This window comes from Oryx dammah, unplaced genomic scaffold, assembly GCF_014754425.2.
Source record: "Oryx dammah isolate SB20612 unplaced genomic scaffold, SCBI_Odam_1.1 HiC_scaffold_28, whole genome shotgun sequence".
Taxonomy (NCBI): Eukaryota; Metazoa; Chordata; class Mammalia; order Artiodactyla; family Bovidae; genus Oryx; species Oryx dammah.
The window spans coordinates 78,442,106-78,465,748 of NW_024070212.1; the positions used below are offsets into that span (position 1 = coordinate 78,442,106).

The 23,643-nt window shown below is 39.1% G+C and overlaps 2 protein-coding genes and 1 pseudogene across 3 annotated transcripts in view; 2 read left to right on the plus strand and 1 right to left on the minus strand.

Moving 5' to 3' along the window:
* JAK1 (Janus kinase 1) overlaps positions 1-2,332 on the plus strand; it is a 133,081-nt gene extending 130,749 nt beyond the window's left edge. Inside the window, exons 24-25 of the mRNA XM_040232668.1 lie at positions 198-308; positions 926-2,332. Of these exons, the coding sequence (XP_040088602.1) occupies positions 198-308; positions 926-1,036 (222 nt within the window). The 3' untranslated portion in view covers positions 1,037-2,332. The remainder of the gene's footprint in view (positions 1-197; positions 309-925) is intronic.
* The window catches only part of RAVER2 (ribonucleoprotein, PTB binding 2), a 146,736-nt gene continuing 125,421 nt past the window's right edge, over positions 2,329-23,643 (minus strand). For both annotated transcript variants that reach the window (XM_040232670.1, XM_040232669.1), the window contains exon 12: positions 2,329-4,540. In XM_040232670.1, the coding sequence (XP_040088604.1) occupies positions 4,394-4,540 (147 nt within the window). In that variant the 3' untranslated portion in view covers positions 2,329-4,393. The remainder of the gene's footprint in view (positions 4,541-23,643) is intronic.
* On the plus strand, positions 18,227-19,210 carry LOC120857040 (annotated as a pseudogene).

Sequence of the window (23,643 nt, forward strand, 5' to 3'; positions counted from 1 at the left end):
GTAAGTTTAGTTCATAAAGAATCAGTCAGTGTGTTGTAATGGAAAGGAAAAGCGTCTTGGACTTTCACTTTGAGTTACTAAGGAGAAAAGCCTGTTTGTTTTCATTTCCAGTTCTAGAAATTCTACCTTAACCTCTCTGGAGTTTATATAAATATGTGCAAAAAGTAAAATATTTCATTTGATTTTATTTTTCATAGTTGTTCCTGAAAATGATAGGCCCAACTCATGGTCAGATGACGGTAACAAGACTCGTGAATACATTAAAAGAAGGAAAACGCTTGCCATGTCCACCTAACTGTCCAGATGAGGTATTTATGGGCCATTTCACAGTAATAAAACTGTTTTCACTGCTTGCATTTTAAAATAGATTTCTGATGCTGAATTTCGGCTGAGAAAACCATCTTTGGAGCAAATGACAACATTATGTTCAAAGGAAGGAATTCTCTTCAATAGTAGGCTTATGTCAGTGAGCACCCGAAAGGAGCATATTTTGATGTTACCTTATTGTGACAATCAGTTTTCTGTATTTCTACCTGAACTGCTTTAAAACTAATTCTTTAGACTATTTAAGTACACTGAATAGTATGTATGAGCCAAAGAATGAAGCAGCCAGTATGGAAATTTGTAGTCTAAACTGAGCTATAACGTCATCCTTAAATTGGCTTAGAGTAATTTGTAACCTGGATTTTTTGCAAGGTCAGTTAAGCCATGAACTTCTCAAATATTAAAATACTTATTAATATTTAATACTTACAGATGTGCCATATTTTCTATATTTTAAGTTATTCAAATACTCTTGTTTTATGGTAGGACTTAAGGAAACTCATTCACATTTTCAAAATTATGTTCTTCCTCTTGATGTTTATATACTAAAAAAAAAAAAAAGCTCCTAAACATTTTTACTGTTTTTTTTTTTTTTTAATAGGTTTATCAACATATGCGAAAGTGTTGGGAATTTCAACCATCTAATCGGACAACCTTTCAGAACCTTATCGAAGGATTTGAAGCACTTCTAAGAAGCATGTGTAGTAACTAAAAATTTAAATTCTATTGTGTATCAAGTCCTCCTACCCCCAACCAGTACCCAAGCTGTTTAAAAAAATGTGTTACTGGAAAAAGTTTGTATTCTGTCTAAAAAGATACCAGGGTACGTATCCATGTATAAGGCACACTATGGTGCTTAATATGTGTAAGTACTTCCTCTTTAAATTTGATACCAGTAACATAATGAAAACCAAAATATTAGAAAGCACTTAAGCACTCCTCCTTTTGGAAAGAATATATCACTGTTTGGTTAGTTTACCATCACAGTTGAGTACCAGAATGGGATGTCTCAAAACAAGAGGAGCTGACCAAAGTAGAGTCTCAAGATGATTGCTTTTTCTTAGCTGCCAGTTGATATGAAATATTTTTCTGGCACATAAAGATAAGGATTGATGAATTTAGCTAATACTCTAATATGCCCTCAAATTTCAATATCTATACCATGATAGGTGAAACATTCTTGAAATATAGATACTGTTAGTATACTATTGTCTCTATACAAATTTGAGTATATTCCTGTCAATAGTAGGACATAAACTTTGAGTTGTTTTGCAGTGGCTTAGCTCCTGTCCCTTTGGGTGACCAGTGGTACCCATTTTTGAGAAGACTTGGTCATACATACCCAGAGGGGCAGCTGTGGAATAGATACTTTGCTGCATGATGTTAATTCTTGAGAACTAAACCTGTGCCAGTGCTTCCCTAAACAGTGTACCTTTAACCAGAACTGAGGCCAACAACCTGGATACATGCTTTTCAGAAATGTCAAAGTATATCCTTTTGTAACTCTACCACTTTGGGGCAAGCTGTTCCAGCATTGATTCTGGATGCTGACTGCATATATACCATGTACATTGCACTGTTCTTAGAGTGTTTCAGGACTTACCATCCACCTACAAGAGTCGATCACTATTTTGACCATCACCCTATCGTGCAAAACTTGAAAGACCCACCCAGACAACTGCGGAGTTCAGGACCCACCAGGCAGTTCTCAGTTTTCCTGGAGACTGCTGGGTCATCAAAATGTCAAATCTGATTCAATGTGAACTGTAGATCTTTTTTGACCAAGAGTCTGCAAAACTTTTTGTTGATGCTATTACTTGTTTGATATCATTATTTTTCCCCCTTAAGCCTGAAAAGAGAGTTGTGTATTGATTCAATGGCAGCAATAAACTCGCCATTTAAATCTGTTCAATAACCCTGCATCACAAACGTCTGTCTGTGTCAAACCTGTGGCCACTCTCTATGCACTTTGTTTACTCTTTATACAAATAAATATATGGAGCCTTCACATGCATATGCCTTTTAATATTAAGAGTTCATTTTCAAAGCATTACAAACAATTTGTTTACATAGAAAAATAACAGTATGGACTGGTGGGGAGAGCATGGGTAATAGTCCTTATACTAACACCACTTGAATCATATGTCATATCTCTTACGTCCCAATGGGGCACAGGCCAGTATGGATGGCAGACCCACATCTATTAACTCAAAGTACCTTTTAGTTCTTTCAACCTCTTTCTGCTTATTTCTAAAATTTCCATCTTTGCTTTCTTCTACTGTCATAGAGTTATGACAAAGCACTGAAGAGGCTTAATGCAACAGGAAAACAAGAAGTGCAGAGCATGGAGAACCCATTTTTCATCTGCTGAGTCAGAATTGAATGATGCCCATCCTGATTTGGTTATTTATAGGTAGTATACTTACTGGAAATTTTCTTAGTTTAACTTTCTAGCTGTCATTTGCCAGTAGAAGTTAATATAAGCAATACATTACAAATCATATATACCAGTTTTAAACTTCTAAAATAGGAGTGATAACCCTCTATTATAAAGTCCCTCAAATACAAGATACTTAAAGATCTGATTTCAAAAAGACTAGGATCACTGAGACCCCTCAATTCCACATCATCAATTAGTGTCCCATAACAAAGAAAAACTTAGACATTCTGGATAGCAAAAGGGTTTCTCATGCATTTTGAATACCAAGGTCTTCAGGAAATGGTGATGTCAAAAGTGATGTGCAGTAAACACAGTTCTTTTGAAAGGAAGCTGGATAAAACTGGGTTAAACACATGGATAATTTTTCAGCCTAACACACTGCAACTGAATAAGATACAAAGCAGAGAGTGAGGTATAGCTTATTATCTAAGAATGGTTATAAATACTGTTACTTCATAAGACCCCTTTAGAAATGGCAGAATTGACTGCTTTACTGTGGAAATAGGGCATTTGATGACCAAAACGTGTAAATTAATCATCACTATTCTACGAAACAAGACTTAGAAACCTATGTTTCTTGCCACTTACTTACAAATCTGTTGCAAAATTTAAGTCTTTTTGTAGGTGTAAAATAAAAGGATTAGGGAATTAAAGGTATTAGACCAGGAGTCTGTGAACTTTATAAAGGGCCAGATAGTAAATATTTTAGGCTTTGCAGCTACTCAGCTCTGCCACTGTAGCACAAAAATAGCCATAGATGATATGTAAGTGAATAAGCATGGTTGTGTTTGAATAAGATTTTATGTATGGACACTGAAATATGAATTTCAAGTCATACTTTTTTTCCTCCAAACATTTAAAAATGTAAACATCATTCTTAGCTTGCAGGCAGTACAAAAACAGGTGGAGGACTGAATTTGACCACAGGGAGTAGTTTGCCAACCCCTGAAATTATTACTAGATCACCAAAGCTACTTAAAAAAATACCTTTTTCCCCCACAAGAGGTATTAGTGGTAAATAATATATTAAGCGTAAAGCATCTGTAGTGGTATATACCTTGGATGTCACCTCTGTGTTTGAGTTTTACAATGCATGACTGGTATCGGGGGGGTGATAATGAAGTTTGCATGTAGAGTATAACATTACCAGTCACTGCATTTTGTACTTGCACTCTAATTCTAGGAAAAGGTCTAAAAATTTGTGAATGAGATTACTTCCAGATAAAGTAAATTGAAATGCACATTGGCTTATCAGAAATTTATTCTAAGGCTTGGGAAACCAAGAATGTTTCCCATTTTATTGCTTCACACTTCTATATATGGTGTCAAAATTGTTCCCAGTCCTAAACAAGGAATATTGGAATATATGTTAATTTCTCCAATGGACTAAGTTAATAGCACATTGATTAAGATGTGTCTAATTCTAGTGGAATATGTCCTCAATTGATGTCTCTTATTGCTACTTACTATTTTTACTTGGCAATTCTGCCTGCTGCACAACACAGTTCGTTCTGGGAAGTTATAAACCCGTAATTTAAAGGATATGGCTAGTCTGAATGTAGTTAAGGCAGCGATGAACAGCAGAGATACTGCAAAGAACCTTTTCAGTTTATAAGGAGAGAACTTAACTCAGTACACTCTCTTCTTTTTTAAGTAGGTTTCCATGTAATATGCTCCTGTGCCCTGAGAATGCTGGTCAACAAATTCCACTGAACCACCTTCTGGGGCAGAGACGAGATATGATGAGCCTCGCTTTTCATTTCTTAAAGATGACACCTATTAGAAAAAGAAACCATAACTAATGCTAAAATCTAAATTAAAATTGGTTGATTTGTTAAAGATATTTATAAGAAAAGCAATTCTACTTGTGATTTGGTATAAAAACAGAATAGCAGGATAAATAACAAAGTTGTAAAAAAACTATACAAAAGTTTCTATATCAGAGTCACGTGAGGAACTTTTGAAGAATAGAAACCAGCTTCTTAATGCCCTCTTTCCCCAACTCCCCACATTTTTGGGAAAGAAAAAGTGACACTGTAGTTGCTTCTGCTGTTTGTATGTAGAATCAGAATACCAGTATTCCTCTGAGGAAGGAGCGTGGCTAAGGAATTGAACTGCATATCAAATTAGATGTGAAGTTCATCTAGTAGTAAAAGGCGTGGCAAGAGAATTAACTAGTAGGGGCAAAAACTAGCAAATGATGTCAACAAAATAGCATAATGAAACATTCCAGAGAACAGTAGGAACTCCAACTTTAGGCTACAAAATAATCACCTGGAAAGCTTGTTAAAATGCAGATTTCTGAGTTCTATCTCAGATATTCTAATCCAGAAGTGTTCATGATAAGAAGGGCCAAAATGTTGCTCACAAGCAGTCACAGTAATCAATATGATAAATCCGATTATGTCTCACAACTCATGACCACCTAATCCCTCCCAGTTGTAGCTTTGATATTCTTTAAGTTTGTCACACATAGTATTTAATATACAAGCATGTAGAAATCAGTATGGTACTGGCACAAAAACAAATATAGACCAATGGAACAAGAAGTCCAGAGGTAAACCTACGCACTTATGGGTACCTTATCGTTGATGAAGGAAGCTTGAATAAACAATGGAGAAAAGACAATCTCTACAGTAACTGATGGTAGGAAAACTGGACAACTGGGTGTAAAAAGAATAAAATTAGAACACTTCCTAACACCATACACAAAGATAAACTCAAAATGGATTAAAGACCTAAATGTCAGTCCAGAAACTATAAAGCTCCTAAAGGAAAACATAACGCAGAACACTCTGATATAAATCACAGCGAGATCCTCTAGAGTAATGCAACTAAACAAATGGGACCCAATTAAACTTTAAAGCTTTTGCACAGCAAAGGAAACAATAAACAAGGTGAAAAGACAACCCTCAGAAATGGGATAAAATAATTGCAAATGAAACTGACAAAGGATTAATCACAAGAAGCTCATGCAGCTCAATACCAGAAAACAAACAACCCAATTAAAAAGTAGGCAGAAGACCTAAATAGGCATTTCTCCAAAGAAAACATGCAGATGGCCAACAAACATGAAAAGATGCTCAACACTGCTCCTTATTAGAGAAATGCAAATCAAAACCACGTGAGGGATCACCTCAAACTGATCAGAACGGCCATCATCAAAAAAGCTACAAACAATAAATGCTGGAGAGGGTGTGGAGAAAAGGGAACCCTCCTACAGTGTTGGTAGAAATGTAAATTGGAACAGCCACCATCGAGAACAGTACAGAGATTCCTTAAAAAACTAAGAATAAAATTACCATATGACCCTGAGGAAACCATAATTGAAAAAGACACAAGTACCCCGATGTACACTGCACCACTATTTACAATAGCCAGGACACAGAAGCAACCTTGATGTCCATCAACAGATGAATGGATAAAGAAGCCATGGTACATATATACAATGGAATATTAGCCATAAAAAGGAACACATCTGAGTCCGTTCTAATGAGACTGGATGAACCTAGAGCCTATTATACAGAGTGAAGTCAGTCAGAAAGAGAAAATATTGTATACTAATGCATATATATGGAATCTAGATAGATGGTACTGATGGACCTATTTGCAGGGCAGTACCAGTAGTTTGGCCACCTCATGAGAAGAGTTGACTCACTGGAAGACTGTGATGCTGGGAGGGATTGGGGGCAGGAGGAGAAGGGGACGACCGAGGATGAGATGGCTGGATGGCATCACGGACTCAATGGACGTGAGTCTGGGTGAACTCTGGGAGATGGTGATGAACAGGGAGGCCTGGCGTGCTGAGATTCATGGGGTCGCAAAGAGTCGGACACAACTGAGCTACTGAACTGAACTGAACTGAATGGAGACACAGACAGAACAGACTTGTGGACACAGCGGGGGAAGGAGACGGACGAATTGAGAGAGTAGCATTACTGTATGTAAAATAGAGCCAGTGGGGATTTGCTGTGTGACAGAAGGAGCTCCCTGGTGGTGCAGAGGTTAAAAGCGTCTGCCTGCAATGTGGGAGACCTGGGTTTGATCCCTGGGTCGGGAAGATCCCCTGGAGAAGGAAAGGGCAATACTCCAGTATTCTTGCTTGGAGAATCCCATGGATGGAGGAGCTTGGTAGGCTATAGTCCACGGGTCGCAAAGAGTCGGACATGACTGAGTGACTTCACTTTCAGTTCACTTTCAGAAGGAGCTCAACCCAGTGCTCTGTGACAGCCTAGAAGGGTGGGATGTGGGGGGAGGTGGTGGTGGGGTTCAAGAGACGGGGGACATATGTATACCTATGGCTGATTCATGTTGCTGTATGGCAGAAGCCAACACAATATTGTAAAGCAATTATTCTCCAATGAAAAATTTAAAAAAAGAATGTAGAAATGAATGCAGAAGAGCCTTCTCACATTACAATTAAAGTTAACAATAATGGCCACAATTTTTAAAACGAGATTCAACTTCAAAGGGGACAGACAAGGAGTCTGTCTACCCTTGTAGACAAAGCCATTCTCAATCACCCATGGTAATTCACCCAAGGTAAAGATGACCAAGGAGGCTCTACAGCGCCTCTCCTCCTCCCATGGATATGCCAGATGTACACACATGTAGAGCAGTTCCCTCTAAAAAAGATCCAGAAGCTAGCTGAGCAGCTCTTACATATTAAACAAATGAGAAAATACCAAAATAGTAGGAAAGGCTGCGATACACTCTCGCCATACAGCTCAACCCTGGCACAGCACTGCATCAGGAGAGAACTCCCAGTTCTTAGGTTCTCCCTGAGCACTGAAGCATTCAGACTCCACCTGTAGTACTCTTAACTTTGAAGACTTCCACTTGAGGTATGGGTTCCCAAAATCCTTAGCCCTGGAAGCCAACAGGGCATGTGTTTATGAGATCCACAAAGCTATAGAAAATAAAAATTCTTGATGGTCACAGCTCACTGTGACTAGCCCCTCAGTGCCAGGTGTAGAGGGAGCAGGTAGAATAGTCCATCTCCCTGTCTTCCCCTGAAAAAGGCTTATCCACATGCTTTAAAAGCTGCTGCCTGAGACCCAGCTCCTAATCTAGCAGGTGCTAGGGGCAGCTGCAGTCTTTCCCAGAGACTGGGGAAGTTAAAGGACACCTCTCCCATCTCCTTCCAGCCCACTCCAATCACTAGTATCTCCCTGGAAGGAGTTTTTACAAACTGTGCCTCAACTTTTATGTCTGATACCCAAGGAGTAATCCCTGGGTCATCTGGCTCTGACAGCCAATGGGGCTTGCATTCGTGAATTCTACAGGATTATAGCAAACAAAAATACAGTTCTTAATGGATGCAGGTACCACCATCCCTACCCCCCAGTGACTGTACATCTGTGCTCAGCACAAAGGAACAGGTGAAAAAAACACAAACAAATGTCCATTTCCTTTTCTCCCTGCACAGAGCTTAACTACATACTCTCAGCTGCAGCCTCAGGGTCCAGGGTCTAATCAGCCTGCATCTAGGTGCTAACTGTAGTCCCCACCTTTGGATATACAAGTCTTAGCATATCCTCTAAATAAGCCACTAAAAGCAAAGAAGTCTCGAAAATAGTCACAAAAGTTTGAAAGCCAATTAAGAGATCAGGCTGGGCTGAGCAACAGGATTCTTCTCCTATTAGAGACCATTCATTCAAGACTGGAAGAGGTGGCTGCTTTATATAACGCATAGTGACAATAAAAAAGAAACAAAGGTAATGTTCCAGATGTGCCATGGTAAATATCCAGAACAGATCTAATGAACCAAGTGACTTACTTGAGAGTTCAAAATAATGGTTGTAAAAATGCTCACTGAGGTCAAAAGATCAATGCATGAACAAAGAACTGCAACAAAGATAGAAAACATTAAAAATTGCCAAATAGAAATCACAAAATTTATGAATATAACAAATGCAAAATGAAAATGAGACATCACCTCACACCTGTTAGAACAGTTATCATCAAAAAGTCTATAAATAATGTGTCAGAGAGTATGCAGAAAAAAGGGAATCCTTGTATACTGTTGGTAGGAATGTAAGCTGGTGCAGCCACCAGGGAGAACAGTATGGCAGTTCCTCAAAACTAAAAAAGAACTACCATGTGACCCATCAATTCTACTCCCTGTGTTGGGAATAAACAAAAACACAAATTTAAAAAGTTATATACACCCCAATGTTCATATTAGCATTACTAAACAAGAGTGCCAAAGAATGTTCAAACTACCACACAACTGCACTCATCTCACACGCTAGCAAAGTAATGCTCAAAATTCTCCAAGCCAGGCTTCAACAATACGTGAACCATGAACTTCCAGATGTTCAAGCTGGTTTTAGGAAAGGCAGAAGAACCAGAGATTAAATTGACAACATCTTCTGGATCATTGAAAAAGCAAGAGAGTTCCAGAAAAATATCTATTTCTGCTTTATTGATTATGCCAAAGCCTTTGACTGTGTGGATTACAAGAAACTGTGGAAAATTCTGAAAGAGATGGGAATACCAAACCACCTGACCTGCCTCTTGAGAAACCTGTATGCAGGTCAAGAAGCAGCAGTTAGAACTGGACATGGAACAACAGACTGGCTCCAAACAGGAAAAGGAGTAGGTCTATGCAGAGTACATCATGAAAAATGCTGGGCTGGAAAAAGCACAAGCTGGGATCAAGATTGCCAGGAGAAATATCAATAACCTCAGACAGATGACACCACCCTTATGGCAGAAAGTGAAGAAGAACTAAAGAGCCTCTGATGAAAGTGAAAGAGGAGAGTGAAAAAGTTGGCTTAAAGCTCAACATTCAGAAAACAAAGATCATGGCATCCTGTCCCATCACTTCATGGCAAATAGATGGGGAAACAGTGGAAACAGTGTCTGACTTTATTATTTTGGGTTCCAAAATCACTGCAGATGGTGACTGCAGCCATGAAATTAAAAGACGCTTACTCCTTGGAAGGAAAGTTATGACCAACCTAGACAACATATTAAAAAGCAGAGACATTACTTTGCCCACAAAGGTCCATCTAGTCAAAGCTATGGTTTTTCCAGTGGTCATGTATGGATGTGAGAGTTGGACTATAAAGAAAGCCGAGTGCCAAAGAATTGATGCTTTTGAATTGTGGTGTTGGAGAAGACTCTTGAGAGTCCCTTGGACTGTAAGGAGATCCAACCAGTCCATCCTAAAGGAAATCAGTCCTGAATATTCACTGGAAAGACTGATGTTGAAGCTGAAACTCCAATACTTTGGCCACCTGATGCAAAGAGCTAACTCACTTGAAAAGACCCTGATGCTAGGAAAGATTGAAGGTGGGAGGAGAAGGGGACAACAGAAGATGAGATGGTTGGATGGCATCACCGACTCAATGGACATGAGTTTGAGTGGACTCCGGGAGTTGGTGATGGACATGGAGGCCTGGTGTGCAGCAGTCCATGGGGCAGCAAAGAGTCAGACACGACTGAGCGACTGAAATGAATTGAATCAAGACATGGAAGAAACTCAAGTGCCCATCAAGAGATGACTGGATTAAGGAGATGTGTTTTCTACATATCTCTATCTGTCCTCTTCCCTTGTGGCTCAGTGGTAAAGAATCTGCCTGCTAATGCAGGAGAGGTGGATTCAATCCCCAGGCAGAACCCTGGAGAAGGAAGTGACAACCCACACCAGTATTCTTGCCTGGGCAATCCCATGGACAGAGCAGCCTAGTGGGCTAAAGTCTATGAGGTTGCAAAGAGTTGGATATGACTTGGTGACTAAAATACCAACAAAATCTAGCTGTATATAAACACACACATATAGGTATGTATATGTGTATGTATATACAATGTATATATACTATATGTGTGTATACAATATATTACTTAGCCATAAAAAAGAAAAAAATACTGCCATTTGCAGCAATGTGAATGGACCTAGGAAATATCATGGACAGTGAAATAAGTCAGAGAAAGACAAATACTGTACTATATAATATCACTTATAAGTAGAATCTAAAAAAATAATACAAATGAATGTATATGCAAAATAGAAATAGACTAACAGACATAGCAAATAAACTGTGGTTACCAAAGGGGAGATGGAAGGGAAGAGGGACAAATTAGGGGTATGAGATTAACAAACTAATATATACAAAACAGATAAGCAACAAGGATATAACGTACAGCACAGGGAATTACAGTGATTATTTTATAATAATCTGTAAGAGTATAATCTGCAAAAATACTGAATCACAATGTGAAACACCTGAAGCTAAATATTGTAAATCAACTATTCTTCAATAAACACTTTTTAAACTTTAAATGTAAATGGATTAAACTGTCTGATCAAAAGACAAAGTGCCTGAATGGATAAAAATCAAAGCCAAACTATACGTTGACTAAGAGTCTCACCTAGCTTAAAGGATACACACAGACTGAAAAGGGAAGGGATGCAAATACATATTCTTTGCAAATGAAAACTAAAAGAAAACAAAGGTAGCTGTCCTTACATTAAACAAAATAAACTTCAATAAGACAAAAAGGTCATTACAAAAGATAAGCCAATCAATCAAAAGGATGTAACAGCTCTAAATATGAGCCCAAAACAAGAATAGCCAAATTCAGCCTCAAATTGAAGAAAGTGGGGAAAATCGCTAGACCATTCAGGTAGGACCTAAATCGAACCCCTTATGATTATACAGTGGAAGTGAGAAATAGATTTAAGGGCCTAGATCTGATAGATTGAGTGCCTGATGAACTGTGGAATGAGGTTCGTGACATTGTACAGGAGACAGGGATCAAGACCATCCCCATGGAAAAGAAATGCAAAAAAGCAAAATGGCTGTCTGAGGAGGCCTTACAAATAGCTGTGAAAAGAAGAGAGGCGAAAAGCAAAGGAGAAAAGGAAAGATATAAGCATCTGAATGCAGAGTTCCAAAGAATAGCAAGAAGAGATAAGAAAGCCTTCTTCAGCAATCAACGCAAATAAATAGAGGAAAAGAACAGAATGGGAAAAACTAGAGATCTCTTTAGGAAATTAGAGATACCAAGGGAACATTTCATGCAAAAATGGGCTCAATAAAGGACAGAAATGGTATGGACCCAACAAAAGCAGAAGACATTAAGAAGAGCTGGCAAGAATACACAGAAGAACTGTACAAAAAAGATCTTCATGACCCAGATAATCACGATGGTGTGATCACTCATCTAGAGCCAGACATTCTGGAATGTGAAGTCAAGTGGGCCTTAGAAAGCATCACTGTGAACAAAGCTAGTGGAGGTGATGGCATTCCAGTTGAGCTATTTCAAATGCTGAAAGATGATGCTGTGAAAGTGCTGCACTCAATATGCCAGCAAATTTGGAAAACTCAGCAGTGGCCACAGGACTGGAAAAGGTCAGTTTTCATTCCAATCCCAAAGAAAGGCAATGCCAATGAATGCTCAAACTACCACACAATTGCACTCATCTCACATGCTAGCAAAGTAATGCTCAAAATTCTCCAAGCCAGGCTTCAACAATATGTGAACCATGAACTTCCAGATGTTCAAGCTGGTTTTAGAAAAGGCAGAGGAACCAGAGATCAAATTGCCAACATCCACTGGATCATCAAAACAGCAAGAGAGCTCCAGAAAAACATCTATTTCTGCTTTATTGACTATGCCAAAGCCTTTGACTGTGTGGATCACAAGAAACTGTGGAAAATTCTGAAAGAGATGGGAACACCAGACCAGACCACCTGACCTGCCTCTTGAGCAACCTGTATGCAGGTCAGGAAACAACAGTTAGAACAGGACATGGAACAATAGAATGGTTCCAAATAGGAAAAGGAGTATATCAAGGCTGTATATTGTCACCCTGCTTATTTAACTTATATGCAGAGGACATCATGAGAAACGCTGGGCTGGAAGAAGCACAAGCTGGAATCAAGATTGCCGGGAAAAATATCAATAACCTCAGATATGCAGATGACACCACCCTTATGGCAGAAAGTGAAGAGGAAATAAAAAGCCTCTTGATGAAAGTGAAAGAGGGGAGTGAAAAAGTTGGCTTAAAGCTCAACATTCAGAGAACGAAGATCATGGCATCCAGTCCATCACTTCATGGGAAATAGATGGGGAAACAGTGGAAACAGTGTCAGACTTTATTTTTGGGGGCTCCAAAATCACTGCTGATGGTGACTGCAGCCATGAAATTAAAAGACGCTTACTCCTTGGAAGAAAAGTTATGACCAACCTAGATAGTATATTCAAAAGCAGAGACGTTACTTTGCCAACTAAGGTCTTTCTAGTCAAGGCTATGGTTTTTCCTGTGGTCATGTATGGATGTGAGAGTTGGACTGTGAAGAAGGCTGAGCGGCGAAGAACTGATGCTTTTGAACTGTGGTGTTGGAGAAGACTCTTGAGAGACCCTTGGACTGCAAGGAGATCCAACCAGTCCATTCTGAAGGAGATCAGCCCTGGGATTTCTTTGGAAGGAATGATGCTAAAGCTGAAGCTCTAGTACTTTGGCCACCTCATGCGAAGAGTTGACTCACTGGAGAAGACTTTGATGCTGGGAGGGATTGGGGGCAGGAGGAGAAGGGGACGACAGAGGATGAGATGGCTGGATGGCATCACGGACTCGATGGATGTGAGTCTGAGTGAACTCTGGGAGTTGGTGATGGACAGGGAGGCCTGGCGTGCTGCGATTCATGGGGTGGCAAAGAGTCGGACACGATTGAGGGACTGAACTGAACTGAACTGAAAGCAAATAATGATTGTGTAGGGAGAAAAAGAGCAGTGTAATATCAGGGAACTTAAATACTCCACTCAAAAACAGATCGTTTAGCCAGAAAAATCAGCAAGAAAACATTGGGCTTATACTACATGTTAGACAAGGTGAGCCTGAAAGCCGTGATGTAACTTTCCATCTGAACAAGAATCAAATGCACTTTTTTCTCAGGCTCACATAGAATATTCTTCAGGAGAGATCATATGTTAGGCCACATGTCTTAATAAATTTAAAATGATTGAAATACTATCTGGCATTTTTTTCAAACTTGATTGTACGAAACTAGAAATCAATTATAAGAAGAAAACTGGAGAGTTCACAAACATGTTGACATTGAACAACATACTCCTGAACAACCACTGAATCAAAGAAGAAATTAAAAAATACTTTGAGACAAATGAAAATGGAAACAAAACAGCAAAACTTACAAGATACAGCAAAAGCAGTTCTAAAAGGGAAGTTTATAGTGATAAACACTCACATGAAGAAAGAACATCTTGAACAACTATCGTTATATCTTGAGGACTTAGGAACAAACTAAGTTCCACTGGAGGAGGAAATGGCAACCCACTCCAGTATTCTTGCCTGAAAAATACCAGGACAGAAGAGCCTGGCAGGCTATAGTCCATAGGGTTGCAAAGAGTGGACTGAGCACAGTCCCACAAAGTAAGCTCCAGGCTAGGCAAGAGGAAGGAAGTAACAAGGAGTGGAAATAAATGAAATAGAGATTTAAAAGACAACAGAAAAGATTAATGAAACTAACAGCTGTTTTTTAAAAAAGATTGGAGAAGGCAATAGCAACCCACTCCAGTACTCTTGCCTGGAAAATCCCATGGACGGAGGAGCCTGGTGGGCTGCAGTCCACGGGGTCGCTAAGAGTCGGACAGGACTGAGTGACTTCACTTTCACGCATTGGAGAAGGACACGGCAACCCACTCTAGTGTTCCTTTCCTGGAGAATCCCAGGGACGGCGGAGCCTGGCGGGCTGCCGTCTATGGGGTCGCACAGAGTCGGACACGACTGAAGCGATTTAGCAGCAGCAGCAGACAAACTTTTAATCAGACTTACTAAGAAAAAGAGAACTTACATCAAGACATAAATGAAAAAGGAGATATTACAACTGATACCACAAAAATACAAAAGATCATAAAGACCACTATGCATTTCTTATATGCCAGCAAGTTGGATAACTTAGAAGAAATGGACTAATTCCTAGAAACAACTTACCAAGACTGGATCATGAGGAAACAGGAAAACAGAACAAATTACTAGTAACGAAACTGAACCAATAATCGGAAATCTCCCAGCAAAAAAAAGAAAGTTCAGGGACAGACAGTTTCACTGGTGAATTCCACAAAACATGTAAAGACTAATTAATACCAATCCGTCTCAATCTCTTCCAAAAACAGAAAAGGAAATAACACTTTCACATTATTTTTACAAGGTCAGCTTTACTTTATCAAACGCAGACAAAGAGTGTACAAAGAAAAAAACTACAGGCCTATATTCCTGATGAACAGTTACAAAAATCCTCATAAAGTATTAGCAAATTGAATTCAACAACAGATTAAAAGGATCAAATTGGATTTATTCCAGTGGTACATGGATGGTTCATGTCAACAAAATAAAACGTGACACACACAACATTCACAAAATAAAGGATAAAGATCATATGGTCATCTCAATAGATGCAGAAAGAGCATTTGACAAAATTCAACATCCATTTGTGATTTAAAAAGTCAACAAACTGAGTATTGAGGGACTGCATGTCAACATAATAAAGGCCATATATGTCAAACCCACAGATAACAACCTACACAATGGTGAAATGCTGAAAGCTTTCCTCTAAGTTTAAGAACAAGACAAGGATACCACTGTCACCAATTTTATTCAACATAGTACTGGAAGCCCTAGCCAGAGCAATTAGACAAGAAATAGAAATAAAAGGCATTCAAATTACAAATGAAGAAGTAAAACTATCACTGTTAGCAGATGATATATTGTATTTAGAAAACCCTAAAGAATCTACTAAAAAACTGTTAGAAATATTGGGTTGGCCAAAAAGTTTGTTGTTTTTTTTAACATCTTATGGAAAACCCCAGTGAACTTTTTTGATCAGCCCAACAATAAACAGAGGTCCAAAGAATAGCACGGAGAGAGAAGAAAGCCTTCCTCAGTGATCAGTTGAAAGAAATAGAGAAAACAACAGAATGGGAAAGACTAGAGATCTCTTCAAGAAAATTAGTGATACAAAGGGAGCATTTCATGCCAAGATGGGCTCGATAAAGGACAGAAATGGTCTGGACCTAACAGAAGCAGAAGATACTAAGAAGAGGTGGCAAGAATACACAGAAGAACTGTACAAAAAAGATCTTCATGACCCAAATAAGCATGATGGTGTGATCACTCACATAGAGCCAGACATCCTGGAATGCGAAGTCAAGAGGGCCTTACAAAGCATCACTACAAGCAAAGCTAGTGGAGGTGATGGAATTCCAGCTGAGCTATTTCAAATGCTGAAAGATGATGCTGTGAAAGTGCTGCACTCAATATGCCAGCACATTTGGGAAACTCAGCAGTGGCCACAGGACTGGAAAAGGTCAGTTTTCATTCCAGTCCCAAAGAAAGGCAATACCAAAGAATGTACAAACTACTGCACAATTGCACTCATCTCACATGCTAGCAAAGTAATGCTCAAAATTCGCCAAGCCAGGGTTCAGTATGTGAACTGTGAATTTCCAGATGTTCAAGCTGGATTAGAAAAGGCAGAGGAACCAGAGATCAAATTGCCAACATCTGCTGGATCATTGAAAAAGCAAGGGAATTCCTGAAAAACATTTACTTCTGCTTTATTGACTATGCCAAAGCCTTTGACTGTGTGGATCACAAGAAACTGGAAAATTCTCCAAGAGACAGGAATACTAGACCACCTTACCTGCCTCCTGAGAAATCTGTATGCAAGTCAGGGAGCAACAGTTAGAACTGGACATGGAACAACAGACTGGTTCCAAATAGGAAAAGGAGTACGTCAACGCTGTATATTGTCACCCTGCTTTATGCATGGGAAACGCTGGGCTGGAAGAAGCACAAGCTGGAATCAAGATTGCTGGGAGAAATATCAATAACCTCAGATACACAGATGACACCACCCTTATGGCAGAAAGTGAAGAAGAACTAAAGAGCCCCTTGATGAAGGTGAAAGAGGAGAGTGAAAAAGCTGGCTTAAAGCTGAACATTCAGAAAACTAAGATCATGGCATCCAGTCTCATCACTTCATGGCAAATAGATGGGGAAACAATGGAAACAGTGACAGACTATTTTGGGGGGCTCCAAAATCACTGCAGATGGTGACTGCAGCCATGAAATTAAAAGATGCTTACTCCTTGGAAGAAAAGTTATGACCAACCTAGACAGCATATTTAAAAGCAGAGACATTACCTTGCCAACAAAGGTCTGTCTAGTCAGAGCTATGGTTTTTCCAGTAGTCATGTATGGATGTGAGAGTTGGACTATAAAGAAAGCTGAGTGCCAAATAATTGATGCTTTTGAACAGTGGTATTGGAGAAGACTCTTGAGAGTCCCTCAGACTCCATGGAGGTCTAACCAGTCCATCATAAAGGAAATCAGTTCTGAATATTCTTTGGAAGGTCTGATGGTGAAGTTGAAACTCCAATACTTTGGCTACCTGATGCGAAGAACTGACTCATTGGAAAAGACCCTGATGCTGAGAAAGATTGAAGGTGGGAAGAAAAGGGGACAACAGAGGATGAGATGGTTGGATGGCATCACTGACTTGATGGACATGAGTTTAAGCTAGCTTTGGGAGTTCATGATGAACAGGGAAGCCTGGCATGCTACAGACCATGGGGTCACAAGAGTCAGACACGACTAAACGACTGAACTGAATAATAAACAATTTCAATAAAGTTGTAGAGTACAAAATCAATGTAAAAAATCAATTTCTTCTCTATACATTAACAATGAATTACCCAAAAACCAAATTAAGACAACCTAGTAATAAATTTTACCAAGGTGAGAAATTGTACACTGAAAATGTAGGAAAGATGACACAAATAAATGGAAAGATATTCTGTGTTCATGGACTGGAGGTATTATTATTATTAAAATGTCCATACTGACCAACCTAGACAGCATATTAAAAAGCAGAGACATTACTTTGTCAACAAAGGTCTGTCTAGTCAAGGATATGGTTTTTCCAGTAGTCATGTATGGATGTGAGAGTTGGACTATAAAGAAAGCTGGGCGCCGAAGAATTGATGCTTTTGAACTGTGGTGTTGGAGAAGACTCTTGGGAGTCCCTTGGACTGCAAGGAGATCCAACCAGTCCATCCTAAAGGAGATCAGTCCTGGGTGTTCATTGGAAGGACTGATGTTGAAGCTGAAACTCCAATACTTTGGCTACCTGATGCGAAGAGCTGACTCATTGGAAAAGACCCTGATGTTGGGAAAGATTGAGGACAGGAGGAGAAGGGGACAACAGAGGATGAGATAGTCAGATGACATCACCAACTCAATGGACATGGGTTTGGGTAGACTCCGGGAGTTGGTGATGGACAGAGAGGCCTGGTGTGCTGCACTTCATAGGGTCGCAAAGAGTCGGATACAACTGAGCGACTGAACTGAACTAACCGAAAGCAATCTACAGATTCAATGCAATTCCTATGAAAATGCCAAAGGCTTTTTTCATATAAATAGAAAAATCTTAAAATTTGGAACCTGGCTCTCTGGCCAGTGATTTACCTGGGCGTCTCCATGCACTGGGCCAGCTGCCTCTGAGACCGTCTACAGGAGTGCCCAGGGAGCCAGCAGGTGGTGGCCCTCACCAGGGACCCTCCAGCGGGCCCAGGGGGACAAAATCCAGCATATGCATATTGAGGCAAGTTGAAAGATTTAATATGAGGCACAAAAGCAGATAATGCCTAAAAGCAAGCAGTAGTTGGTACACATTTAGAGTAGGGCAGCATTTCCTTCTCCCACTGCTGCTCAGATGGCAGACGTTAGTCAAATTCGGTATGAAATGGAATACACTGAAGGTATTAGTGAACGAGGGCCCTGGAAAAATTAAAGGTAGCACCACCAAATGCTGACCTGGAACAAGAATTCCAAGAAGGAGTTTCAAATGCTAGTGTGATTCTGCAGTTCCAGAGAGAATTGTTGTAGCCGGAATTCCATTTTCAAGACAAGCAGATCTTGACCTTATACAATCAACTCCCTTTAAGGCTATGGCACTAAAAATACCACATCGTGTGCTTATGGTAAGTGAGAGATCACTAAATTTTCTGGATTTAGAAAGACCTCATCCAACCCCTCAAAATGAAGAAAGTCATGTAGCTGGCAGCCTAAAAAGATCACTCTGTGAGTGGGAAATGCTGTTAACCAAAATGGCCAGCTGGTCAGAAGTGACTCCATGTATGGCATTTCAAATACGGATGCAACTATTAAAGGAACTTCAGAGGACTGACAGTTGTAGATGTAGCTTCATTAAGGTGACAGACAATCAAGCTAAACAGACACCTACAACTTCTAGAAGAGGAGACCAAAGAACGTGCTAAAAGAGAAATGGCATGTACTCAAGTACTGTAGCATTCTAACTGCTTAACAGCTGGCTCTGGTTTTGCCACTAGAGGTAACCTCAACTCTCAGAAATATTGTCTCAACAGCTGCAAATAAAAAGAATTTTTTATTTGTTTCTGCCTTTGCATTGCATGCTGTTTCACAGTCTATGACCTGAAAATGTTATTTCTCCCAGAGAGGAGGGGGGAAGGACTTATATTTGGAGAGGTAAAGGTATCTGTCACTTGACTGTATTTACTTTTAACCAGTTCTGCCATGACACCTACTTAAAATTCTCACTTTGCACGTGATGTAAATAGGATCGAGGTTTTTTTAAGGAATTTTTTTTTTTGCCTCATCAGTCTGCATAACTAATTATGAAAGGGAGAGAAAGTGTACAAAAAATGGATTTAGAGAAATGTCTGTAAAGAAAAAAAATAGTACTTCATTTTGTCCTGTTTGTAGTGTTTTCTCAAACACCATTAGATTGAACAGTAAATAGACATTTTTGTATCCACATTTCAACATTAACCTTACTAAAGTCACTGTCTTGTGTCAGATTTAATAAAAATCAAGCCACCCCAAGTCTCATGATCACCTTCAATAAAATAATTCCTAACATTTTCAGCAGTTTATCTAAAATGTGAGCAAAAATGTGCATTTTTATTTTGCAGATGGTTTTCTATAAAGTACAGCTTTACAAAGTTTGTGTGTGAATGATTTAAAAAACTGAAGAATAAGGTGCACATGTAGTATATTTAATAAATTGTCAAACAAAAAATTTTTTTTGAAACCTGAAAAAACCTAAAGAGCCAAAGTAATCTTGAGATAGAACAAAGCTAAAGGCATTACTCTTCCTGATTTCAAACTATCCTGCAAAGCTGTAATAATCAAAGCAATATGATATCAAAAAAACACCAAAAAACAGTATGATACAGTCATAAAAACTGACGCATAGATCACTGGAACAGAATAGAGACCCTGAAAATGAACTCATGTTATATTGTCAATTAATTTATGACAAAGGAGTCAAGAATATACAGTTCAGAAAGGATACCTCTTCAATAAAAGGTGTCTGGAAAATTGGATAACCATATGAAAAAGAATGAAACAGGATCACTACTTACAAAACACTGAAAAGTCAACTCAAAATGGATTAAAGACTTGAATGTATAACCTGAAACCATAAAACTCCCATAAGAAAACATAATGGGTAAGAAGCTACTTGCCATTGGTCTTTTCAGTGATATTTTGTATTTAACAGCAAAAGAAAAGGTAACAAAAGCAAAAATAAACATGATTACATCCTAAAGTATTCCTAACGTGATTTACTCCTAAGTATTCTTAGTCCTTTTACAAACTAAAAAGATTCTACACAGCAAAAACAACCATCAACAAAATGAAAATTTGACCTATGAAACAGAAGAATATATTTGCAAATCACATATCTGTTAAGGGATTAATACTCAAAATATTCTTGGAATATAAACAACTAATAGCCAGAAAATCCCCAATTAAAAGTGGGTAAAACATCTAAATAGACATTATTCAATAAATAAATACAGATGGCCAACAGATACATAAAAAGTACTCATTCTCACTAATTGTTATTCGTTCACTAAGACGTGTCCAACTCTTTGCAGCTCCATAGACTGCAGCATACCAGGCTTCCCTGTCCTCCACCCTCTCCTGGAGCTTGCTCAAACTCATGTCCATTGAGTCTGTGATGCCATCTAACCATCTCATTCTCTGTCACCCACTTCTCCTCCTTGCCCTCTTACCACTGGGGAGATGCAAACTGAAACCACTTTACACAGTCTATTATAAAAAAAAAAAAAAGATGAGATAACAAATGCAGGCAAATATGTGGAGAAAAGGTAATTCCTGTACACTGTTGGAATATAAACTTGTACAGGCACTATAGAAAACAGCACGGAAATGAAAAATGGAACTAACATTTGATCCAGCAACCCAACTTCTGAACATATTCTGATTTCCTTTGGTAGCAAAATAATTAACTTGAAGTGGTATCTGTGGGACTGGAGAAAACCTAAGTGGATGAAGAAAATAAAACCTGGCACGTGTGTAGTGATCTGCATTTCCCTATGTATATACACACACACTGAAGTAGGAAATGGCAACCGACTCCAGTATTCTTGCCTGGAATAACCCACGGTCAGAGGAACCTGGTGGGCTATAGTCCATGGAGTCGCAGAGCTGGACACGACCTAATGACTGAGCACATATATATACACAGAGTGGAACATTATTTAGCCTTAAAGAAAGAAATCTTGTCCTTTGTAACAACACAGATGAACCCAGAAGGCATTATGCTAAATGAAATATTTTTAAAGAGGTAAGAAAATGAAGTCAATCTCATGGAAACAGAGTGAAAAAGTGGTTGTTAGTGGCTAGAGAGTGGGGGAAATAGGACAAGGTTAGAAAAACAGCATAAACTTTCAGTTATAAGATGAATAAAGTCTGAAAATCTAATTTGTAATATGGTGACTATAGTTGATAACACTGTATTGTACAACTGAAACTTGCTAAGATGGAAAACTTGTATGTTTTCATAAGTGAGGTTATGAATGCATTAATTTAGTCAGTGAGGAAGAGACCTCTTTCACAATGTACATGTATATCAGATTAACATTTTGCTGTATACTTTCAATGACTTACAATTTTGTCAATTATACCTCAATAAAGTTGGATAAAATAATGAATTTTTTTAAAAAAGAGGCAAGGTAGCTCCCTAGTGGTCCAGTGGTTAAGAATCCTCCTGCCAATGCAGGGGACACACGTTCACTTCTGTCCAATAACATTCCACATACTTTCAGTTCAATTTAGTTCAGTCGCTCAGTCGTGTCCAACTCTTTGCGACCCCATGGACTGCAGCAAGCCAGGCTTCCCTGTCCATCACCCACACTGGGAGCTTGCTTAAACTCACATCCATCGAGTTGGTGATGTCATCCAACCATCCCATCCTCTGTCGTCCCCTTCTCCTCCTGCCTTCAATCTTTCCCAGCATCAGGGTCTTTTCCAATGAGTCAGTTCTTCGCATCAGGTGGCCAAAGTATTGGAGTTTCAGCTTCAGTATCAGTCCTTCCAATGAACATTAAGGACTGATTTCCTTTAGGATTGACTGGCTGGATCTCCTTGCAGTCCAAGGGACTCTCAAGAGTCTTCTCCAACATCACAGTTCAAAACTATCAATTCTTCAGCACTCAGCTTTCTTTATAGTCCAGCTCTCACATCCATACATGACTACTGGAAGAACCATAGCTTTGACTAGATAGACTTTTGTTGACAAAGTGATGTCTCTGCTTTTTAATATGCTGTCTAGGTTGGTCATAGCTTTTCTTCCAAGGAGCAAGCATCTTTTAATTTCAGGGCTGCAGTCACCATCTGCAGTGATTCTGGAGCCCAAGAAAATAAAGTTTGTCACTGTTTCCATTATTTCCCCATCTATTTACCATGAAGTGATGGGACTGGATGCCATGATCTTAGTTTTCTGAATATTGAGCTTTAAACCAACTTTTTCACTTTCCTTTTTCACTTTCATCAACAGGCTCTTTAGTTCTTTGCTTTCTGCCATAAGGGTAGTGTCACCTGTGTATCTAAGCTTATTGATATTTCTCCTGGCAATCTTGATTCCAGCTTGTGCTTCATCCAACGCAGCATTTCGGATGATGTACTCTGCATATAAGTTAAATAAGCAGGGTGACAATATACAGCCTTGACGTACTCCTTTCCCGATTTGGAACCAGTCTGTTGTTCCATGTCCAATTCTAACTGTTGCTTCCTGACCTGCATACAGATTTCTCAGGAGGCAGATCAGGTCGTCTGGTATTCCCATCTCTTTCAGAATTTTCCACAGTTTACTGTGATCCACACAGTCAAAGGCTTTGATGTCGTCGTCAATAAAGCAGAAACAGATGTTTTTCTGGAACTCTCTTGCTTTTTTGATGACCCAGCGGATGTTGGCCATTTGATCTCTGGTTCCTCTGCCTTTTCTAAATCCAGCTTGAACATCTGGAAGTTCACATACTACACACAGCTAAGCCCATGGGCCACGATTACTGAAGCCTGAGCTCTAGAGCCCATGCTCTCCAACAAGAGAAGCCATCACTACAGCGACAAGCCCACACACCACAATGGATGAGCAACCTCCCCTCACCAAAACCGCAGGCATCAGTGAAGAGTCTGGTGCTGCAACGAAGACCCAGTGCAACCAATAAATAATGAAAATTTAAAAAATTTTAAAAGATGATGGAAGACTGGAAATCAGAAATCCATCTACCTTGGTACTTTATTTTGATGTAGTCTGCTATTATGACAGTTCAGTAAAATCCTTCTTCACATAAACATTTAAAGGAATGTTTCACAAAGTGAAACAGACTAGAAAAGAATTTGGTTTTAACTCCTGTGTCACAATTTTTCCAGGTGATAAAGTATGTAATATATTTGATATATGCTCTGAAATAATGAGAAAGGGATTAGGTGGGAGTAAAGATGAGAGGAGTCTGGCTGTGAGGTGATAAATCATTAAAACCGTGTCAGTGGGTAC